The following is a 19044-nucleotide window of genomic DNA, read 5'->3' as shown; positions in this document are numbered from 1 at the left end:
GATGGTCTGCCGTACTTCTCTTGACGATAACACACGAGAAAGACGTCATAAACCTACAAATACAGATAAAAACATCCAGAAAGTGTACGAAAAGTTGTCGGACTATCGGTGCAGAAAGGTGAATGAAATAGCTATTGGCGTATTAAAATATTCAGATCTAATTTTTCTGTATGTCCAGGTTCTTTTTTGGTTTAAGTTTCATGCTTGCATTCTCTGTTGTCAGCAGAGAGAGTGACTATTTTATGTACACCAGATAGTGCAGTCTAAAATATGGTAAATACTGTGACAAGGTACATTCTAGATATCTCGCGCTTCTAACATAATATTTAAGCTCTAAAGATGTGCAATGTTTAATACCTTGCACTCTTATTAACAAGTGACTTATGAAAAAAACAAACAATTTAATTTGTTAAGGTGGTCGATATGAGCATAATTTAATTCAGGGCACACATACAATCGATATATTTCGTGTTTGGAAGCAAACTCTCCGCGTGTATAGAAAAGAGGCGTATAGTGACCGAAACTGAAAGTCTGTCAGACAGTCTTCACTATCATGTCATGATAATCTTTGTAGCATCATTGTACACAGTAAGGAACACTTCGAGGAGAAATCTTAACAGACACTGTTAAAATAGAAAGACAGATTAATCTATGCAGTTATGGTATTGTTGTGCATTGCCCTTGGAGGATTCATCTGTATGCATTACCCTTGAAGGATGCAGAACGGTATTCTCAGTCGAGATTTGAATCCACGCGAATCAGAATCGTAAAGCATAGCGTGAACTCCTTGAGATAAAACTGCAACATCTCTTGACGCCATCTACCAAGTCAGATGACATTTTATAGATTTATTTCGTTCACTGAATGATACATTAATCTGTGGCCCGTCTCCTATCTGAATCGGCCGTTCCCAGAAATCTCCTAATCCACACGTATTATAAAAATGGATGTACGTATACAGGATGGTCAGAAACAGTCTGAAAAGCTTCTAAGGGTGTTCCGTTGTAGGTTGCGCTGAGAACTAATTATTAACAAAAATTCAATACATGCGCTGTTTCCGAGTTAATTAGCACTACGGCTATAAAGCCAGGCCGTGGTGCGCGCAAATTCAAGCGGCCAGCCGGAGACAGTGTTGTCAACCGTGCCCTTCGTTTGGTTTCCTGGAATCGAACAAGAGAGCGATACAAAAATTGAACTTGGGACAGTAGTAAGGATTGATTGGTCAACTTCAATGTTAATTAACTCGGAAACGGCTCAACGTATCGATTTTTTCCCTTGACAGAGATTTCTCAGCATAACCTGTCCTGCAACGGCCTTACGAATTTTTCAGACTGTTTCTGACCACCCTGTATATGTTCGTATGTATGCTTGTACGTATGTATGTCCCGCATTTCTTCCTGAACTACTGGACAGAAAAATATATCATTGTACGACACAGTTCAGGAGACATGTTGCGTGAAAAACGGTCTCATCGTGCATGACGTTTTAATTTATTACTTCTTTACTACTAACTCTATTCACAACACGTTTCGTAAACGGTAGCCACAAAGACCTGCACCAGGCGAACGGTCTACCCGACGGGAGGCCCTAGCCACACGACATTTCATATAACATTGAATGTAGCCACAAAATTATATCATTGTACAGCACATAGTTGAGGAGATACGACGTCATTAACATTGAGCTTCGTTGAAATGAAGCTGCAGGGCTAAATTAGCTCGAGATATAGGTGAAATGTGTGTGCAGATACGAGTGAATTATGTTAAATATGTGTCAAATATATCAAAGGCACGGGTAGAAAGCTCTTCCTAACCCCCTGGAACGATTTCAACCAAATTTGGTACACACATTAGTTACAATCTGGAAAGAAGTACTATGGAGGTAAGAACCACCAGCCTCCTATTGGGGTGAGCGTGATAACGTGGAGAGAGAAGGGAGAAGAAGAGAAGGCGGATAGAGAGAGGGGCAGGAAGAGATGGAACGAGAGACGGGTGGAGGAGATGGACAGAGAGGGGGTGAAGGAAGGGATGGGCAGAGAGAAGGGGAAGGAGGAGACAGACTAACAGAAGGTTGGTATGAATACATAACCGGGTAACGCCAGGTGCTCACCTCGTTACTTATCTAAATGAGCCGTTCGTAGAAATCGAAAGTTCCTTATCTTAAAGTCGTAAAAATGGGTTGCGTAACACTTCCTGTTGTTGAGAAGTCTCAATGAAATAGTGACATTTCGAAATAACAGCGTTTTATGAATGGGACACATATCATTTTTCAATGGACTCAAGGGCTTTGGTTCACTAATCTTTAAGCGTTATCTCAAGAGCACGAACGCTTGGAACTACGGCCTTTCGGTCAGATTACACAGGTCGAGTAGCACTTTTGAGTTCACTTTATCATTGTAAATACGAGTTCCACGAAATATACGTCAATTAGATAGCATTTGGAAAGGTGTTATTTTTCGCTAATAATAAAACGCTGTGACAGTCTGAACTGAAAATGCGGAGATAGTTTCAAAAAGAAATAGTAGCAAAGTAACAACTGAAACATATTGTTGAACTAGAAATATTTCAAGTGTCTTATATACAGTAAGTTAATTACAGACGGAATGCTTTTATTAGCAGACACTGGGCGAAGGAGACTTCCGTGACCTCCACCACATGATTCAGATTCTCTTAGGGTACATAAAGTTTAACAGCACTGAAACTCCAGCAGGTAATAACAAACAGGGAAACATTGCGTGACACTGTCTAATAGAAATACTGTGGTTCAAGGTATTTTATGACAGTAAACTGAGAAGGCAAACATATTAATATGTAACAGAACAACAAGAGATTTTAGTTCCCACCAATACTTACATAAAACCTTCGCAAAATTGTACCAGTAAGAGTTTACTTAACTGTAAAACGAGTTACTAAGGCCTGTCTCTATGAGAGACTTGTCCACTTTTCGACGGTCTGCGTCGCCAATCCTTTCCCAATTCTGCTGCAATCAACCTTGCAGGCAGTAATTAGCAATATTTTGCAGATGGCTGAAAGAGAGGGAGACACGGTGATGGAGATTATCGATACCTGATTATGGCAAAAAATACACCACACACCAAAACAATATAATTTCCAGGTCAATCGGACATCTCTAAAGGTTGGCAAAGCATTTGACCCAACAGTTTCTGCTTGGTGCACATTGCTCTGTTACGTTGTTCCATTACAATCCTAGAGAAATTTATTGCTTAATTTGCCCTCTAGTAATAACAGAAGCGCTTTTCTCCATTTTGTTACACAGTAGTTAGAACATTAACAGTTAAAATAGTGCACAATGAAATAAGTGTCGTATTCCTTCTAACTTGTCATCATCGAAAAATAAAATTTGCACACTGAGAACTACCAATAAGTTTTACAAGAAGCGAGTCATCCACGTGGATTTGGTGGTCTCCGCCCCAACGCCACTTTCACCGACAGCCATCCCGAAAATTTACAACCGGTAGTCTTTCTCTCTTGGGGCCGTCAACTGACAGTCTGAGTCGGCAATATCTACGGCGAACGGTGCAGACTCTGAGTGCCTCGACTAGGGGCTGTCTCCGTGGCGTGGGACCGGACCATCTGTACAGCGGAAAGGCTAACGCATGCAGCAATTGCAGGGAAAGTGCACGCGCCATGCAAAGCCGTGCCATTCTGTGCTTCCTGATGATGGATGCTAACCGGAACTTGAACGGAAACGTAGGGCTTCATCAAGCCAGTCGCCAGTTTTATTTTGCGTTAATCGCCCAGTTTCTCATTTATATCGAAATATGTAGAGCTGGAGCATCTGAAAAAAAAGGGCAGTGGCACTGCGTGCTGTTTTAGTTGTATGTTGTATTAAGTGAGCACAGTGTGGCGTACCAATTTTGAGCGCTGATTGAACCTTTCGGAAGTCGTGAAACACATGTAACGCGGAAGAATAGTAGGGCAAAGGTATTCGAGAGCCACTGAAATATTCGGGGAAAATTCTGAAAGACAGAAAAGAGGACTGACAAACTGAGGTTTTGAATCTTCATCAAGTGTCCACTCTCTTGCTTTGTGTAACATTTGAAGTTGCAGTCAGTACACTTTCACAGGCAGAGTACCTCTCACTTTAGGCAGGTCGCCAGCGAGTTCGCAGAGCTAGCGAATATCTTTTTGGATACGAAAGACGCAGAGATTTTGATGCCTGATTCCCGAAAATCGAGCGGTGGGAAGTTCTGAGTTGTGTGACACATGACCGAAAGGAGTTACTTTCCATCACAGAAACTATGATGGTCTCCTTGATATGCAGTACGATTTGTTTTGAATGCTTGCCCTGTCCGAAACTTGTTTTAAGACTTTCATCATACTCGATATTTTATGAAATTTTTAACAAGCAGCTTTCTTCGTCCACAGTAAGTTGTTAAAAGAAAAGATCCTGCAACAAGTAATGAACTTCTAAGACTATTTAACATATTCATTTATTTGTGGCTTTTTTTTAAAACTTGAATGGAGTTTCCTACTGTTACCGAAAATGTCAAGCGAAGACAGGTGTTCTTTGTAGCGCTATCGTCTGATATTCAGTGAGAGTTCTCGGATGCTTATTGAAGGAATTATCATGAGCCGCGTCTCAGACAAAACTGAAGCGGTTCTAAGAGAGCACAGGGCGGTGTGTGAAGTGTCTAGGGGAAAGCTTTAAACAAATACGACCTGCCTAATTCTGTTGCGCCTTCGATTATTGAAATAACAGTCTCTCCCTATCTGATTTTAACTCTTAGCGATCGGCGTCGAAAGATTTGCTCTACGCAGTGCAGAAATACTGCTCTCTCTGTATTAGGCTTCAACAGCAGGTAGGGAGCTTAGTCAATGGGAATGGACCACTTCGGTCGTAGGAGAAGAATGTCGCTGAGAAGATGGGCCCTAGATCCAAGAAGGGTCGTCGTGACTCCGTTGCAATAAGACGTCAGGAAGATCGCATGGCATTCCAGTGAAGCTGTTCCAGCCATCCTATCATTTATTAGATTGGTAGCCATACGAGTGACGAATCGAAACCGAGGGTCGTACCTGGCATTGTAGTGTACGGCTTATGTTGCAATGTTAGTTGTGTAGTGGAACCACCGTCTGTTGCCAAATGTTCGACCGTTCTGGCGTGTTGTCGGTCGGGGTGTTACACACTTGTAACTGGTCATACGAGGGCTTCGGAACAACCGCGACAATAGCGACGTGGTATGTGTTGTTATCGCCACAAGGGAGGCAACAATTGCGACTAGCGAGCAAAAGCTGTGCTTCCGTGTCGTGGGGACTGGCCGGGGGTGGGGGGCGCCCCGGGTGCAGCTGGGGGGACAGAGCTGTGCGCTACTGCATGCTGCGTGAAGCGGGCGGCATGCCGGGGGCGGCGGCGGGGGCGGCGGCGCGCGGACTCACCTGCGTCTGCAGAAGCAGCATACTTGAGGCGACGGAGAGAGGCGTGGAGCCCAGCGGCACGCGACTCAGAGCGAGGTCCGCGGAGGAGGCGGCGGCGGCGGCGGCGGCGGCGGCGGCTGCGCTCGGCTCCTTGCTGCTGCCGAGCTCGGGACCTGCGCAAGCACGCGGCTCTCTCACTGCGCTGCCGCACACCCTCCAACGACGCTCTCGCAACTGCTCGCTTCCTCCACATACTGTTCCTTTATTATCGCTATGGCTATCATAAGAACACCGGACAAAAGTCATAGGACGCTTTACGCTAATACCAAGTAACACCGCCTCTAGTCTCGACAATGGACTCAGCTCGACGAACAGAGTGCACGACTTTCTTTAGATATGCCACATCCAGCTGAAGTAAATCGTCATTGATTAGATGCTGTTGAGCTACCTAAATGCTGACTGTTCCAAATAGTCCTAGACATACCTAGAATGAAAATTTTCACTCTACAGCGGAGTGTGCGCTGATATGAAACTTTCTGGCAGATTAAAACTGTGTGCCGGGCCCAGACTCGAACTCGGGACCTTTGCCTTTCGCGGGCAAGTGCTCTACCAACTGAGCTACCCAAGCACGACTCACGCCCCGTCCTCACAGCTTTACTTCTGCCAGTACCTCGTCTCCTACCTTCCAAACTTTACAGAAGCTCTCCTGCGAACCTTGCAGAACTATCACTCGTGAAAGAAAGGATATTGCGGAGACGTGGTTCTAGAAACATCCCCCAGGCTGTGGCTAAGCCATGTCTCCGCAATATCCTTTCTTTCAGGAGTGCTAGTTCTGCAAGGTTTGCAGGAGAGCTTCTGTAAAGTTTGGAAGGTAGAAGACGAGGTATTGGCAGAAGTAAAGCTGTGAGGACGGGGCGTGAGTCGTGCTTGGGTAGCTCAGTTGGTAGACCACTTGCCCGCGAAAGGCAAAGGTCCCGAGTTCGAGTCTCGGTCCGGCACACAGTTTTAATCTGCCAGGAAGTTTCAGTCCCAGACATTTTCTATGTGATTACGGTCGGCTGATGTTGCGGATCAGTCAGACCAGAAACGTAAGTGTGCAGCCTTATCACTCGGTTGCTATCTTGGGAGACGGGAGTCTCCACTGCGTACCCATCATGAAGGTGTAGAAAGACAGAGCAACAACTGGACAGCGTGAATACTGAAATAAGCGCCATGGTCCATTTTTTTGCTAACCTGGATGAATGGGCCGAAGGGTACGAAAAAGACCACAGAATCATCGTCCCTAACTACAGCCTCCACACGCGCTGAGCTGAAGGGATGATTGGGTCTTTGGTGCAGCCGACACCTCGCATCACTTGAAAAGAGGCAAAATGGCGGTAGTGGGATTCCAGTACACGCCTGCAGTAAACTACTGTCCGGTTTCTGTGTTATTCGGCCCACTGAACACGTCCGGCTTTGTGCGCAGCAGTGAGCAACGGGTTTCTCAGATGTACACAACTTCGGATGTCGATTGCACGCAGTTCGCTTTGCAATGTTCTCTCGGGACGTGGTCGGGATGGACCTGTATTCGCTTACAATAACAATTCCTGTCGGGTTGGAAACCGATTGCCGTGACAGCCGTCTCGGGACGCTGTTACTGAGGATCTTTTTCGGAGCGGTGTCCTTACGTCGTGTTACATGCCCGCTAGCGTACACATTTTTAGTACGTATGTTGGACAGGCTGCATTGGTACACCAGCAAATCCAGCAACTTCATTCACGGTGTCGTCATGGGCAGGTCCACACACGACAGCTTCTTCTGTCATTCTCATTGCCGTGGCTTACGTCGGCGGTGCGCGGTCATATGACGGCGTTGTTCTGCACCAAGTACAGCGCTCGAAAGCGACCAGGGCGTGCTCTTTAAAGGAGGTGACCAATGTTTTGTTCGGTTAGCTTATGGGGCAAGTTACACTCGGCGGTGCTGTATCAGACTGAAGCCTCGCGGGCAATCTGAGTGTCAAATTCCCACTAAAATCTCTCCACTCCATCCGAATACCGCAAAAACTCTCCACACTCTAGGAGACTACCGTCTTCCAAAGACTGCCTGTTCCAGAGTATGTTGCATACTGATTTAGAATTTCCGTGCTTCCCCTGAATCACTTTAGGCGAAAGCTGAGTTTGTCCTCGGTCGCCATCTTGTCCCTTCCTGCTCCTTCAGAGTTACTACTCAATCCGCAGCGATCTCGACGTCCACGAACGTTAAACAGCTAATGCGGTGGTAGATAGATACTGGGTTCGTGTCGAGATCCGGAAAAATATTTACATGTGTGTGAATTCCTAAGGGACCAAACTGCTGAGGTCATCGGTCCCTAGACTTACACACTACCTAAACTAACTTAACGCTAAGAACAACACACACACCCACGCCCGAGAGAGGACTCGAACCTCCGGCGGGAGGGGCCGCGCAATTCGTGCCATCGCGCCCTAAACCGCGCGACCACTCCGCGCGGCCGAGAGCTGAAATCTCTCTTTCAGAACACGAAGTATCGGGTGATATTAAGCGCTTAAAACCCCTACATTGTTCCTTGACATAGCGGTGTGTACGGGGGTACGAAGCAGTTACAGAAAGTTGACCGCTCTATTCAGAGGTCGCATGATGTGTCGCAAACTGAGATGCTTCGTTGGTGCCTTACACATGATCACAATGATACAACTTTCAAAAACCTTTGTGTGTGTGTGTGTGTGTGTGTGTGTGTGTGTGTGTGTGTGTGTGTATTGTGTATACGTATAATAGTTCACAGAGGAGTCTTGTGGCTCGCTTAGAATAGGATAGTTTCGACGGACGTATATTGTTTGGCCAGGCAGTGCATTTAGACGCCTCTGTATCCTTTGAAGCTATGTTTGTTACACGAATTTTGCCCCCACGAATTTTTACTGCACTTGACATCTGGTATATCACGTTGCACAGTAAACGAACGATCGCGGTTTGCTTTGACGTCTGGCACTGCGTAGCCAAGAGTGGATTTTGCTTGTAACGACCAATAATTCCGCATTGTGTTTTTTTATCAAGCAACACAAGAACAAAGAGAGAGAGAGAGAAGAAATGAAAGGAAAATATTTTGTTCGATTCAGAGACGGCGGAGATTGCTTCGTCAGTTACCTGTAAATTGATTTCCGCAGCTTCTCCTTTTTAATCTTTTTTTCCGGAAGAAGAACAAACAGTGAGATGTTTCTTACTCTGTGCTAATAGCTGTCACGTCAGGAGACAGTAGCCTGTTATGGAGAGGAACGAGCTGGATGCTGCAGCGTCAGGTGTAGAGTGTGCGTCTCTCTTCTACTATACTGCGCACCGTGTAGCGGTGCTAAATGCCTAGCTGCACTAGTTTGCAAGTGATGCGTGTGCGGCAGTTGGTTTCTGCGATTCGGTCTGCTCCCCAAGAAAGTTGCACCAGAGGCAGTCACGCGGTGAGCAGTTTACGTAGCTGGCATCTCAGATGCACGGTACGTTCGTCGCTGAGTGCCATTAGAATATTGAACTTGTGTAAGATATTGGTGAACATTGTTTTTCCGAATAGCTATTTGGACGTCAGAACTGTTCCTCTTCTTTCTTTAAATGGAAAGAAGAGGAATGTGTGAGTTGCGTTCTGTGGGCGTAGAGATCTCGATAGACAGTAAGCTATCTCAGCTGCACAATAATGAGGTAGAAACTGCGCGTGGACCTGTTGAAGAGACTATCGTGGCACTAACCCCAACTTCTGCAGGGCAGCCATGGAAAATCTTAACAATCGCAGCTGGTCGGAATTTTCAGCTACAATCTTCCGACTACCGTTTTGGCAAAGTAGCGCCGAAGTGACATGGAATCGACAGCGCTCTAAGAAATTATTCTCACCGCCTTACTTCTTGAGATCAACAAAGCGTTAGTTGTAGATACGAAACAGGGGCAAAGCCGATAACGCCTAGCGACTTAGTCTCTCAAAGCAAGGTTGTTGTATCATTGTAATGAGTTTACTAATAGTTGAAAAGGGAACAAACAGCGATTCACTATTCATTACAGATGACGTAGTTTTAAAGGTGAACAGCAAAGTACTTGCAAAGCGATGCAGTCTGGATAGTTGCAAAGTCATATACAACCAAATAAATACTCGATTTCTATTAATGTTGCATCTAAGCTGATACTATGTTACTTGATTGACATTAATCAGTCAAAGTTCGAGTCGTAAGAAAGTCGAGATGGACGTACCTGCCTGTATCTGAATAAGAAAGTGCTAAACATTAGTTTCTTCAGTGTTGCAAATAATACAAATATTCACATATACGTATTTGAAATACAAGATACTTGTATAAAAATACAAAAGCATTTTGCAAAAGGCAACATATGTAAAATAATCTATTTGGTCCGCCGCTAAGTAGCTTTACAGAAGGCACGGCGGTTGGTATTAAACAGGGTTGATTTAAAGAAATTTAATTGTAGTACTGAGGCTATGAAAAGGGGACAGATATTTACATGTTAACGGTGTTAGTTAGTTAAATCTTTTCGGACGTTTACACGGTGGAGTACTATTGGACGCACGTTACGTATAAACGGTTAGAAGAAACTTCCATGTGTTGCACTCGAGGAACTGCGGTTCCTTGCAATGTGTTGTCAATCCCTCAGATGAGTTACAACCAGTTGCAGAAACATGGTTATCGCATTCGTCGACAGACTTCAATACGTGCTGCGCAAGTCTTCAAATTTGATTCCCTTTACACACAAACACAGATATTGTACATAATGCACTCACATATTTTGACTTCCCAGTTGTTTCCAGTCAGTGTGATCGGTTGCCTTTGTCCTGGAGTATGTGACGATGTATTAATTTTCGTTTCTGCGATGTACAGGGTGTTCGGAAATTCCCGTTACAAACTTCTAGGGCTTGTAGAGGGGAGCGAGTACATAATATTTTTAATAAAACCTTTGTCCTGCAGCATCATACAGCGACGCTAGGAAGCGTCAGGGTTACAGGCGCTGGCGGCTGTAAATATATGTACAGGGTGATTGCGTGATGATGTTACAAACTTTCAAGGATGATGGAGAAGGATAAATGTATCAATGTGAGGTAAGGGTCCCTGTACTGGAAACGAACGAATCGAAAGTTATAAGCGAAAATCATTGTGATACTTGTGACGGAAGAATACATGTACCGAAACGCTTGTTGCTAAGATTGGTGGGTAGACAACTTTCAGAGGTGGTAATATGGACTAAAATAAGAAAAAAAGTCCAGTAAACGTGGGCTCTGAAATGCATGCTTTAAGAGCTATTACCACTTGTTCAATAGCGAAGATGGAAAACTGCTCATAGATCCTCAGGTATGCATTTTCGAGCCCATATTTACTGGACATTTTTTCTTGTTTTGGTCCATACTACCACCTCTGAAAGTTTCTCACCCTACATTCTTAGCAACAACGGTACCGCCACATGTCTTCCACGGCGGGCTGGGGGGGGGGGGGGAGGGGGGGGGGGTATGAGAATGATTATCGCTTATAACTTTGAACTTGTTAGTTGCTGAACCAGGGCCCCTTACCTCAAATTGATACATGTATCCGTCTCCCTTATCCTTGAAGGCCTGTAACGATATAACGAAATCAACCTGTATTACATACATTTATAGGCGCCGACGCCTATTGCTTTGACGTCTGCAGCGTCGCTGAATGATGTATCCGAACATGGGATCCTATTCAAAATAGTGTGTACTCTGTCCCCTCTGCAAGTCTTAGGCGTTTGTAACGGGAATTTCCGAACAATTTGAATATGTGGTGAGATTTCGCACTGTTTCGAACGAAGTCAAGTATCAAAGGTAAACAATGTTTAGATTTTCGACAGATTTCGCCTACACATGACAATAAACCCAAATAGAAAATATCTTCATTAATTTCAGAAAAACGCACTTTAGCACTGACAATCTTGTATACGTGATCGAGTTTGGTAAAATCCGTTTAATATGTCTTAACTTTGATTTCAACGCTACTGTTCAAGCTACACGGGCGAAGCTGCAATTAAGAACATAACTTAATAAAGAGAAAGCGTCGATTTTTAAAATTAAAATTTTTAACTGTTTTAACACGAGCAGCTGCATTCAATGTCGGCATGTAGGCCTTCAGTGATGATAAAAAAAAAGGCGATGTATTCCGCTTCTGGAATCTGAAACTGCATTACCTGTTACGACAGGCCTCATACGGTACATTACATTCACGGTAAGCCTAAATTTTTTTGACACGCTTGTGCTATAGATTACGGATACAGTTTCTGATTTGTGCTAGGTGGAACTCGAGCGTACCGAAATAGGCTAAGATCACTAGAAAACTTCGCAACAATTAGAAAACGCGCCGGCAATCGGGTTACGCAGATGAATCGCGTGCGTAGAGCGAAGCGAGACCCGGGCAGCAGTCAGCAGCAGTACGAGTGGTCGCCTTGCAGCTGTAGGCGCCAGCTCGCTGGCCGCGGTCTCGCGGGCGGACGCGGCGTTGCGGTGCTGCGCTGCGTTGCGCGGCCAAACCTGAAGGAGGCGCGAGCATGCTCTCGTCCGCGGCGGGCAGGCGGGCGTCTGGGGCGTCGCGGCGCCGCCGCCGGCGCTTATAAGCCGCCCCCAGGCCCCCGGGGACCGCGCTGGCATTTCGGCCGCACCGGCCGCCGATGCGATGACGATGATTATGATGATGAAAACTCGGTCGCGCTCCGCCCGTCGCTTTATTACTACTTTTTTGTGCCGCCTATTGTCGGAGCGCGGGGTGCGGGTTATGGGGCGTGACGGGCCCACACCCCCACCCCCACCCCTACCCCCTACCCCCAGGACTCGCCCTCCTCCGCGTCACCTTCCGCTCGCCTGCCGGAGGATCGGGTTGCCGCTGGGGAATGGGGCCGGTCTCCAGCTTTTGGTCTGTGCGTAGTCGAGCCAGGGATGTGGCGCGTCGGCTGCCGCAGTCCATATTTAGCAGTCGTATACAACCGATCGCTCGTTGAAAGATCCGTACCTGTTGTTGTTGTTGTGGTCTTCAGTCCTGAGACTGGTTTGATGCAGCTCTCCAAATGGTTCAAATGGCTCTGAGCAATATGGGACTTAACATCTATGGTCATCAGTTCCCTAGAACTTAGAACTAATTAAACCTAACTAACCTAAGGACAGCACACAAAACCCAGCCATCACGAGGCAGAGAAAATCCCTGACCCCGCCGGGAATCGAACCCGGGAACCCGGGCGTGGGAAGCGAGAACGCTACCGCACGACCACGAGATGCGGGCTGCAGCTCTCCGTGCTACTCTATCCTGTGCAAGCTTCTTCACCTCCCAGTACCTACTGCAGCCTACATCCTTCTGAATCTGCTTAGTGTATTCATCTCTTGGTCTTCCTCCACGATATTTACCCTCCATGCTGCCCTCCAGTACCAAATTGGTGGTCCCTTGATGCCTCAGAACATGTCCTACCAACCGGTCCCTTCTTGTAGTCAAGTTGTGCCACAAACTCCTCTTCTCTCCAATTCTATTCAATACCTCCTCATTAGTTATGTGATCTACCCATCTAATCTTTAGCATTCTTCTGTAGCACCACATTTCGAAAGCTTCTATTCTCTTCTTGTCTAAACTATTTATCGTCCATGTTTCACTTACATAAATGGCTACACTCCATACAAATACTTTCAGAAACAACTTCCTGACACTTAAATCAATACTCGATGTTAACAAATTTCTCTTCTTCAGAAACGATTTCGTTGCCATTGCCAGTCTACATTTTATATCCTCTCTACTTCGACCATCATCAGTTATTTTGCTCCCTAAATAGCAAAACTCCTTTACTACTTTAAGTGTCTCATTTCCTAATCTAATTCCCTCAGCATCAACCGAGGACTGGAAAGTTGGACAAGTCACAACGATACCCGACAAAGGAAATAGGAGTAATCTACTGAATTACAGACCCATATCACTAACGCTGATTTGCAGTAAGATCTTCTCATGAAATTTGAAGCGCCAACTTTCTCCTCAGAGTATGAAAATATTTTGTTGGCGCCCACCTACATAGGGAGAAGTGATCATCGTAATAAAATACGAAGATTTAAGTGTCCTTTTCCGCGCGTGCTGTTCGAAAGTGAACGATAGAGAAATAGTTTGAAGGTGGTTCGATGAATCTCTGCCAGGCACTTAATTATGGCCAGCCGGTGTGGCCGAGCGGTTCTAGGCGCTTCAGTCGGGAACCGCACGACAGCTACAGTCGCAGGAACGAATCCTGCCTCGGGCATGGATGTGTGTGATGTCCTTAGATTAGTTAGGTTTAAGTAGTTCTAAGTTCCAGGGGACTGATGACCTCAGATGTTAAGTCTCATAGTGCTCAGAGCCATTTTTGAACTTAATTATGACTTGCAGAGTAATCATGTAGATGTAGATGTAATTCACAACTGTTCAAGATAGAGCGAGAAGGCTTTCGGCCAGTTGTAGTGCACGAAAGGGCTTGTAACGTTTGCACACACCTAAGTACTGAAGCTTTTTTGTGGCATTCGATAGATCGTGAGAAGACTAGTTCAGTTGCATACGTCCATGTTTCAAGTGCAGTTTATTGGTAGAACTGCAGGATAATGTGCTGAAAGTAAGATCGGAGATGGCACATCGCAGGTTTGACATCGTATTTATTTTACTTTTTATTTTATTTCTTTATCTGGCAAAGAAAGTGATACAACAATGTACGAGGAGATGCATTGGTCAAGACAAAGGAGTCCTATTCGGGGGCAAGGTGCGTTCAGTATCGTGCCGGCCATCCTGGCTGGAGGTTTTCTGAGGGTTGCCTAGAATCACTTCCTTTGACAAGGCTACGGCTGGTTTCCTCTGCTGTCCTTATGCAACCGATCTAATACCGGTGCTCCGGACATTACGTCGTTGCACTCCGATCTTGCATCTGTCCGACTCCTTTTCTTGAGTGGTCAGCGCATCTCACTGCCACGCAGCGGGCCCGGGTTCGATTACCGGGCGGGTCCGCTCGGGGACCGGCTGTCGCGTTGTCCTCACCCTCATTTCATTGTCAACGACACGCAAATCGCCAAACGTGGCGTCATCTGAGAAGACTTGCAACTTGCAGGCAAACGGTTTTACTTTTCTCTCTTACAGTAGCGACGCAATCACCAGTTTTCGCTGTTTAAGTTTTCTGTAGGCAGTCTTTAGCATCTCACCGCACATAACGTGTAATGGTACTGATGTGTTGTCGCTAGGAATCATATTTTGATGTATCCAATAAAAATCAGGTCTGTGCGCAAAGCGTCCGCGATGTAGCTTCTGATCTGGAAGACCATATTTTACGAGCGTCATGAATGTCAGATATCGGATTTTCCATTTATTTGCTCCATGTTCGTGAGTAATCATGTTTTATACGCCAATTATTTCAGGATCTCCCGTATCCAACAAGTCTGGAAGCAATACTTGGGCAGGACTTAACAAAACTTTTGGTCTCTTTGACGCAACAGATTTAGATTCAAGCCATCGTTCCACCCGATGCGTGCTCAATAAATAGCATAATGATTTACAATCCGCCAATTACAATTAGTTCTAGCCGTAATTTGCACTTCTCTTTCTTTCTCATGTTGTCGCTTCCGTTCCACACCTTTCTAGACATCACTCACTTCACTTAATGCTTTGTTGCGACAGTAGTCGCTCTGATTACTCTAAACGGTCTTCTTCTCGGGACCTATTTTCTGTACATATATTAACCTTCTTTATTGGTCACTTTTTCTTTGCATAACCCTTTTTTCACACTTTTTTCGCGACTGGTCGTTTTTCTTTCCTTCAGACTGTAGCACTATATTTGTGTGTGCAAAAGAATGTTCGATTCATGCTTGATATAGTAGCCGTAAGCAGCAAAATGTGACCAACTACTTCTAAAAACAGAGTTCGGTATTAGAGATTATTTATTATGGGAATGATAAAATCCATTAGAGTCGTTGAACCGACTGAAAGAATTTAAACGCACACTCCACACTCTCTTAAATGACATCACGTGAACTGAGCAACCAACGACCCGATACGACAAATTGCCCTTCGCGAGTATCAGTGTCACCCGTGTTAAACTGAATTTATTATGAAGTCTGAGAAAAAGCTGTTGCCTTTTGTAAGGGCTTAATTATAGTAGAAAGACAAAGGGAGGTGGAAGATTCAAAAATATTTTCGTACAGATTTAGTGGAACATGTTAGTTAATTATTGACAAACGCGACATCATTTTTATTTTACTGTTACGAAATGTGTAGAGTTATTCGAGTTAAGTTGCGTTGCAGGGCTACGGTTGTTGTAGAATATTCTTTTATTCGTGAATTTTGGTGATATTTTTAACGATCACGGAAGATGTTCCCGTGCATTACAAGTTTCACACTCACATTACTGCGACTGCACGGCGTAACGGCTTAGCGGTGTCCGCTATTAGAAGAAGCTATAGGGTAACTGCTTTTAAAAACAGCTACCGAGTAGAAGCGAAATGACACCGATAAGTGCGCCTGCCGGTTAGGCAGCCAACTGACGGCTGCCTGGCGCTGCGAATCCGGTTCAACGTGTGGCGGTCCCTGGCGGAGGAGAGACTAACTCCGTGCTACTCCAAGTTTAGCGGCTACTGGCCGGGGGGTGGGGGGGGGGGGGGGGGGAGAGGGAGCAGCTACTCGTAAGCCTTTATCAATCGGCCCCCATTTTATGAAGGGACTTAAATTATCAAGAAATAGCAGGAGAAAAGATAAGTCAGGGAGAACGTACACGGGGCCTCAAGAAAACTCTGGGTGTCACGCTGAGGCGACGGGAAAGCTGTTCCGTCGCCCAATTCATTACAAGCAATTCTTCTGGCGGCGGCTTTACGCTGTAGGAAGCCGCAGGGGGAGGACCAAATAAACGAGTGTAATGTGATAAAAGTTCCGGCATCGTGCTGAGGAGGGGGGAGAGTGACTCTTTTCATATGTTCCCTCTGAGGCGCGGCTGCTGCAGCGATCGGGGTCACGCGGGCACACTTTCACTGGTAGCGCCGCTTACATAAATCCCGTGCCGCGCCGGTCTTCCGGGTGGCACATCACACACCCGCCGAGAGATCGCCGTCTGGGTCCGCTCGTCACTCGCGAGCTGATGACAGCAACACAGACTTGCTGCCACATCCGCCGGGTTACTTGGGACCATCTTCGTGGCAATGTTTGAGTGATAGTAAACTCAGTCAAAACAGCGCACGTCGCAACTTATATGCTAATTAAGGAGTGCACTAGTCACAACACCCGCTCTAAAGGATCATTGGCAGCACGAAAGAAAAAGTTTATGTCGAAAATGTTGTAGGGGTAGAAGAAGACTGGCAGTGCCGCTTAGCGTCCGGAAGGCAAAGGAAGGAGACAGGGTTTCGCGTCCCGAGAAGAGCTATGTCATTAGAGATGTCATATTGGTTTGTTGCGAATACGTGTCACGTTTGTCGCGAGATTTATAATGTCTTTTAATCTCCCGTACATAAAATATCTGGAACATAAAAAAATTATCGCCAAATCGTTTCTTGGAGTAATAAATTTGTAAAATTTGTATCTCCTAGCCCTTCCATAATAAAAGAAATCTATTGTATAAACTTTGTGTGTTTGTTTTCTTTTTTCTTTTCGCATCTGGGAAAAAAAAATCACATGTAGTGTTGTTGCGAAAGTTTGAAACGTACTCTGGACCTAAATGAAGGAATGTTGAAAACGGGGGTCTGGCTCTTGAAAGAGTCAACATACCCACCAAAAGAAAGAGTGTTCTTAACACTACAGAAGCTCATCCTCTTGCCAGTCACTTCTGTTACCAATTTTGATGTAGAATATTGATATCCTGGGACGGAAGAGAAGCTACATTGCGACTGATTTGTGGGTGTGTTTCCAGCAGCACTGAATCCTGTTTGTGCCAGAAACGCACGGACTTTAGCTGATAATTATACACGGTGTCCCAAAATATTGGTGTGAAAATAGTAGGGTAGAAGATCGCAAAGTGAATTTTTTGAGAGAAGGAAGGCAGTCGTCGTAAATGAGTATTGTTTTTGTTGACATAAAAACTGACCGTATAGGAACTGTAACCAATATGAACTGTTCGTAAGAGTGACCGCCAGTATAAATGCATGCGTTAGTGTCCAAAACAAATTTTCGTCACTCCCTCGCAAATCCCAGGCGTCTGTAATACGATGAAGCAGACGATTAGGACCAATCGTCCAATTCTGTTTCAGTTTCTACTGTAGTTTTACATATACGACTTCACGCAGCCCCATAAGAAAAAAAAAGACATATCACAGGCGATTACGTATAGTCTTTCAAAGCAGTCACGAAGGTCAGTGCCGAAATGTAAACCATTTAGGTGTATGTGCCTTAGGCGCACTGGTCATTCGAGATTAGCAACGCCTGAAATATTGATATGCGGCCTGTGCTTACCTCCAAATCCTCGCTTTAGAACTTCTCTTATTGTATTTTTCAAAATCGGCTCACGTAAATGAAATTGTTGCCGGCTTCGACTTCTTAGTAAGTCACGATCAGTTTGGAGTACGCTACATAGTTGCTTCGTCACCTGAAGGGCCAGGAGGATGTATAACCGGTAATTATACCATTTATGGGACCCGAGGCCGAAAAATACTGTTAAACACTTCTGTAACGAGCCAGTCGTTGTCTTCCTCTTAGGCAGTAAGCCTGACTGCGTAAATCAGTTTAGAATCAGAATAATTTCGATCTGAAATATTTGAGGCAAGCCGACTCTTCCTATTACTCCTGCTCCTCCGTGAGGTTGCAGCACCGACTAATCTTCTACCAGCATAGCGCTAAAGTGACACCATCACAAGTATGACAACGCGAGATTACGTCGGACGAGTATCTCGAGATTTCTCAGCGAGAACAGTCGCTTCTCCGACGCGCTCGACCCCTAGTCGGCCATTAATCTCGAAAGAAAGTAACAGTTAGACCGTACTGATACTGCTACCGACAGCAGAGCGAAGCAGCCATCACGTGCCTCAACTGCAGCTTCTCGAGCCGCGATCGCCGTCAGTCAGCCTGAAGGCGGACGACGTTTTAACGCCGCGCCGCCAGGACCGCCTCGCCGACTCTGCGGCCGTCTAATACGAACATCACATTAGGCGCGCCGGGGCCGGAGCGCTGGCTATCTGATGACGGCTCTGCTCTGCTCTCTTGTCTCTCTCTTTCTGTGCGTCTCTTTCTTTCTTTCTCTCTCTCTCTCTTTCTCTGTTTCTGTCTCTTCCTGTCTCTGTCCCACACTCTCCCTCCCTCCCTCACCACCTCCGTCTCTGTCTCTTTCTCTCTCTCCTTACCGGTGTATCAGTGTGAAAGTCCGTGTTTACCTGCATCGTCATGCTCGGCGACCATTCGGCTTAACTTTCGCTTCACGTCACGTATCGATAGAAGGGATTTTAAAGCTGAGGAGAACAGATGTAATGTTTTGATATTGTGTTGATCCTGCTTTGGTGCTGCGACGCCTGCCGGTGTGGCCGTGCGGTTCTAAGCGCTTCAGTTTGGAACCGCGTGACCGCTACGGTCGCAGGTTCGAATCCTGCCTCGGGCATGGGTGTGTGTGATGTCCTTAGGTTAGTTAGGTTTAAGTAGTTCTAAGTTCTAGGGGACTGATGACCTCAGTAGTTAAGTCCCATAGTGCTCCGAGCCATTTGAACCATATGGTGCTGCGACGGGTCAAAAGTGTGGAACAT

At 45.6% G+C, this 19044-nt stretch overlaps 1 protein-coding gene across 2 annotated transcripts in view; it reads right to left on the bottom strand.

Annotated features, from left to right (window-relative positions):
* LOC124798401 (probable nuclear hormone receptor HR38) overlaps nt 1-19044 on the bottom strand; it is an 82172-nt gene that overhangs the window by 36007 nt on the left and 27121 nt on the right. For both annotated transcript variants that reach the window (XM_047261788.1, XM_047261789.1), the window contains exon 2: nt 5397-5548. In XM_047261788.1, coding sequence (XP_047117744.1) covers nt 5397-5548 — 152 coding nt within the window. The remainder of the gene's footprint in view (nt 1-5396; nt 5549-19044) is intronic.

The sequence above is a fragment of the Schistocerca piceifrons genome, chromosome 5 (genome assembly GCF_021461385.2).
Source record: "Schistocerca piceifrons isolate TAMUIC-IGC-003096 chromosome 5, iqSchPice1.1, whole genome shotgun sequence".
NCBI lineage: Eukaryota > Metazoa > Arthropoda > Insecta > Orthoptera > Acrididae > Schistocerca > Schistocerca piceifrons.
The sequence above is the reverse complement of the archived record's forward strand: the minus strand, read 5'-3'. Positions and strand labels throughout refer to the sequence as shown.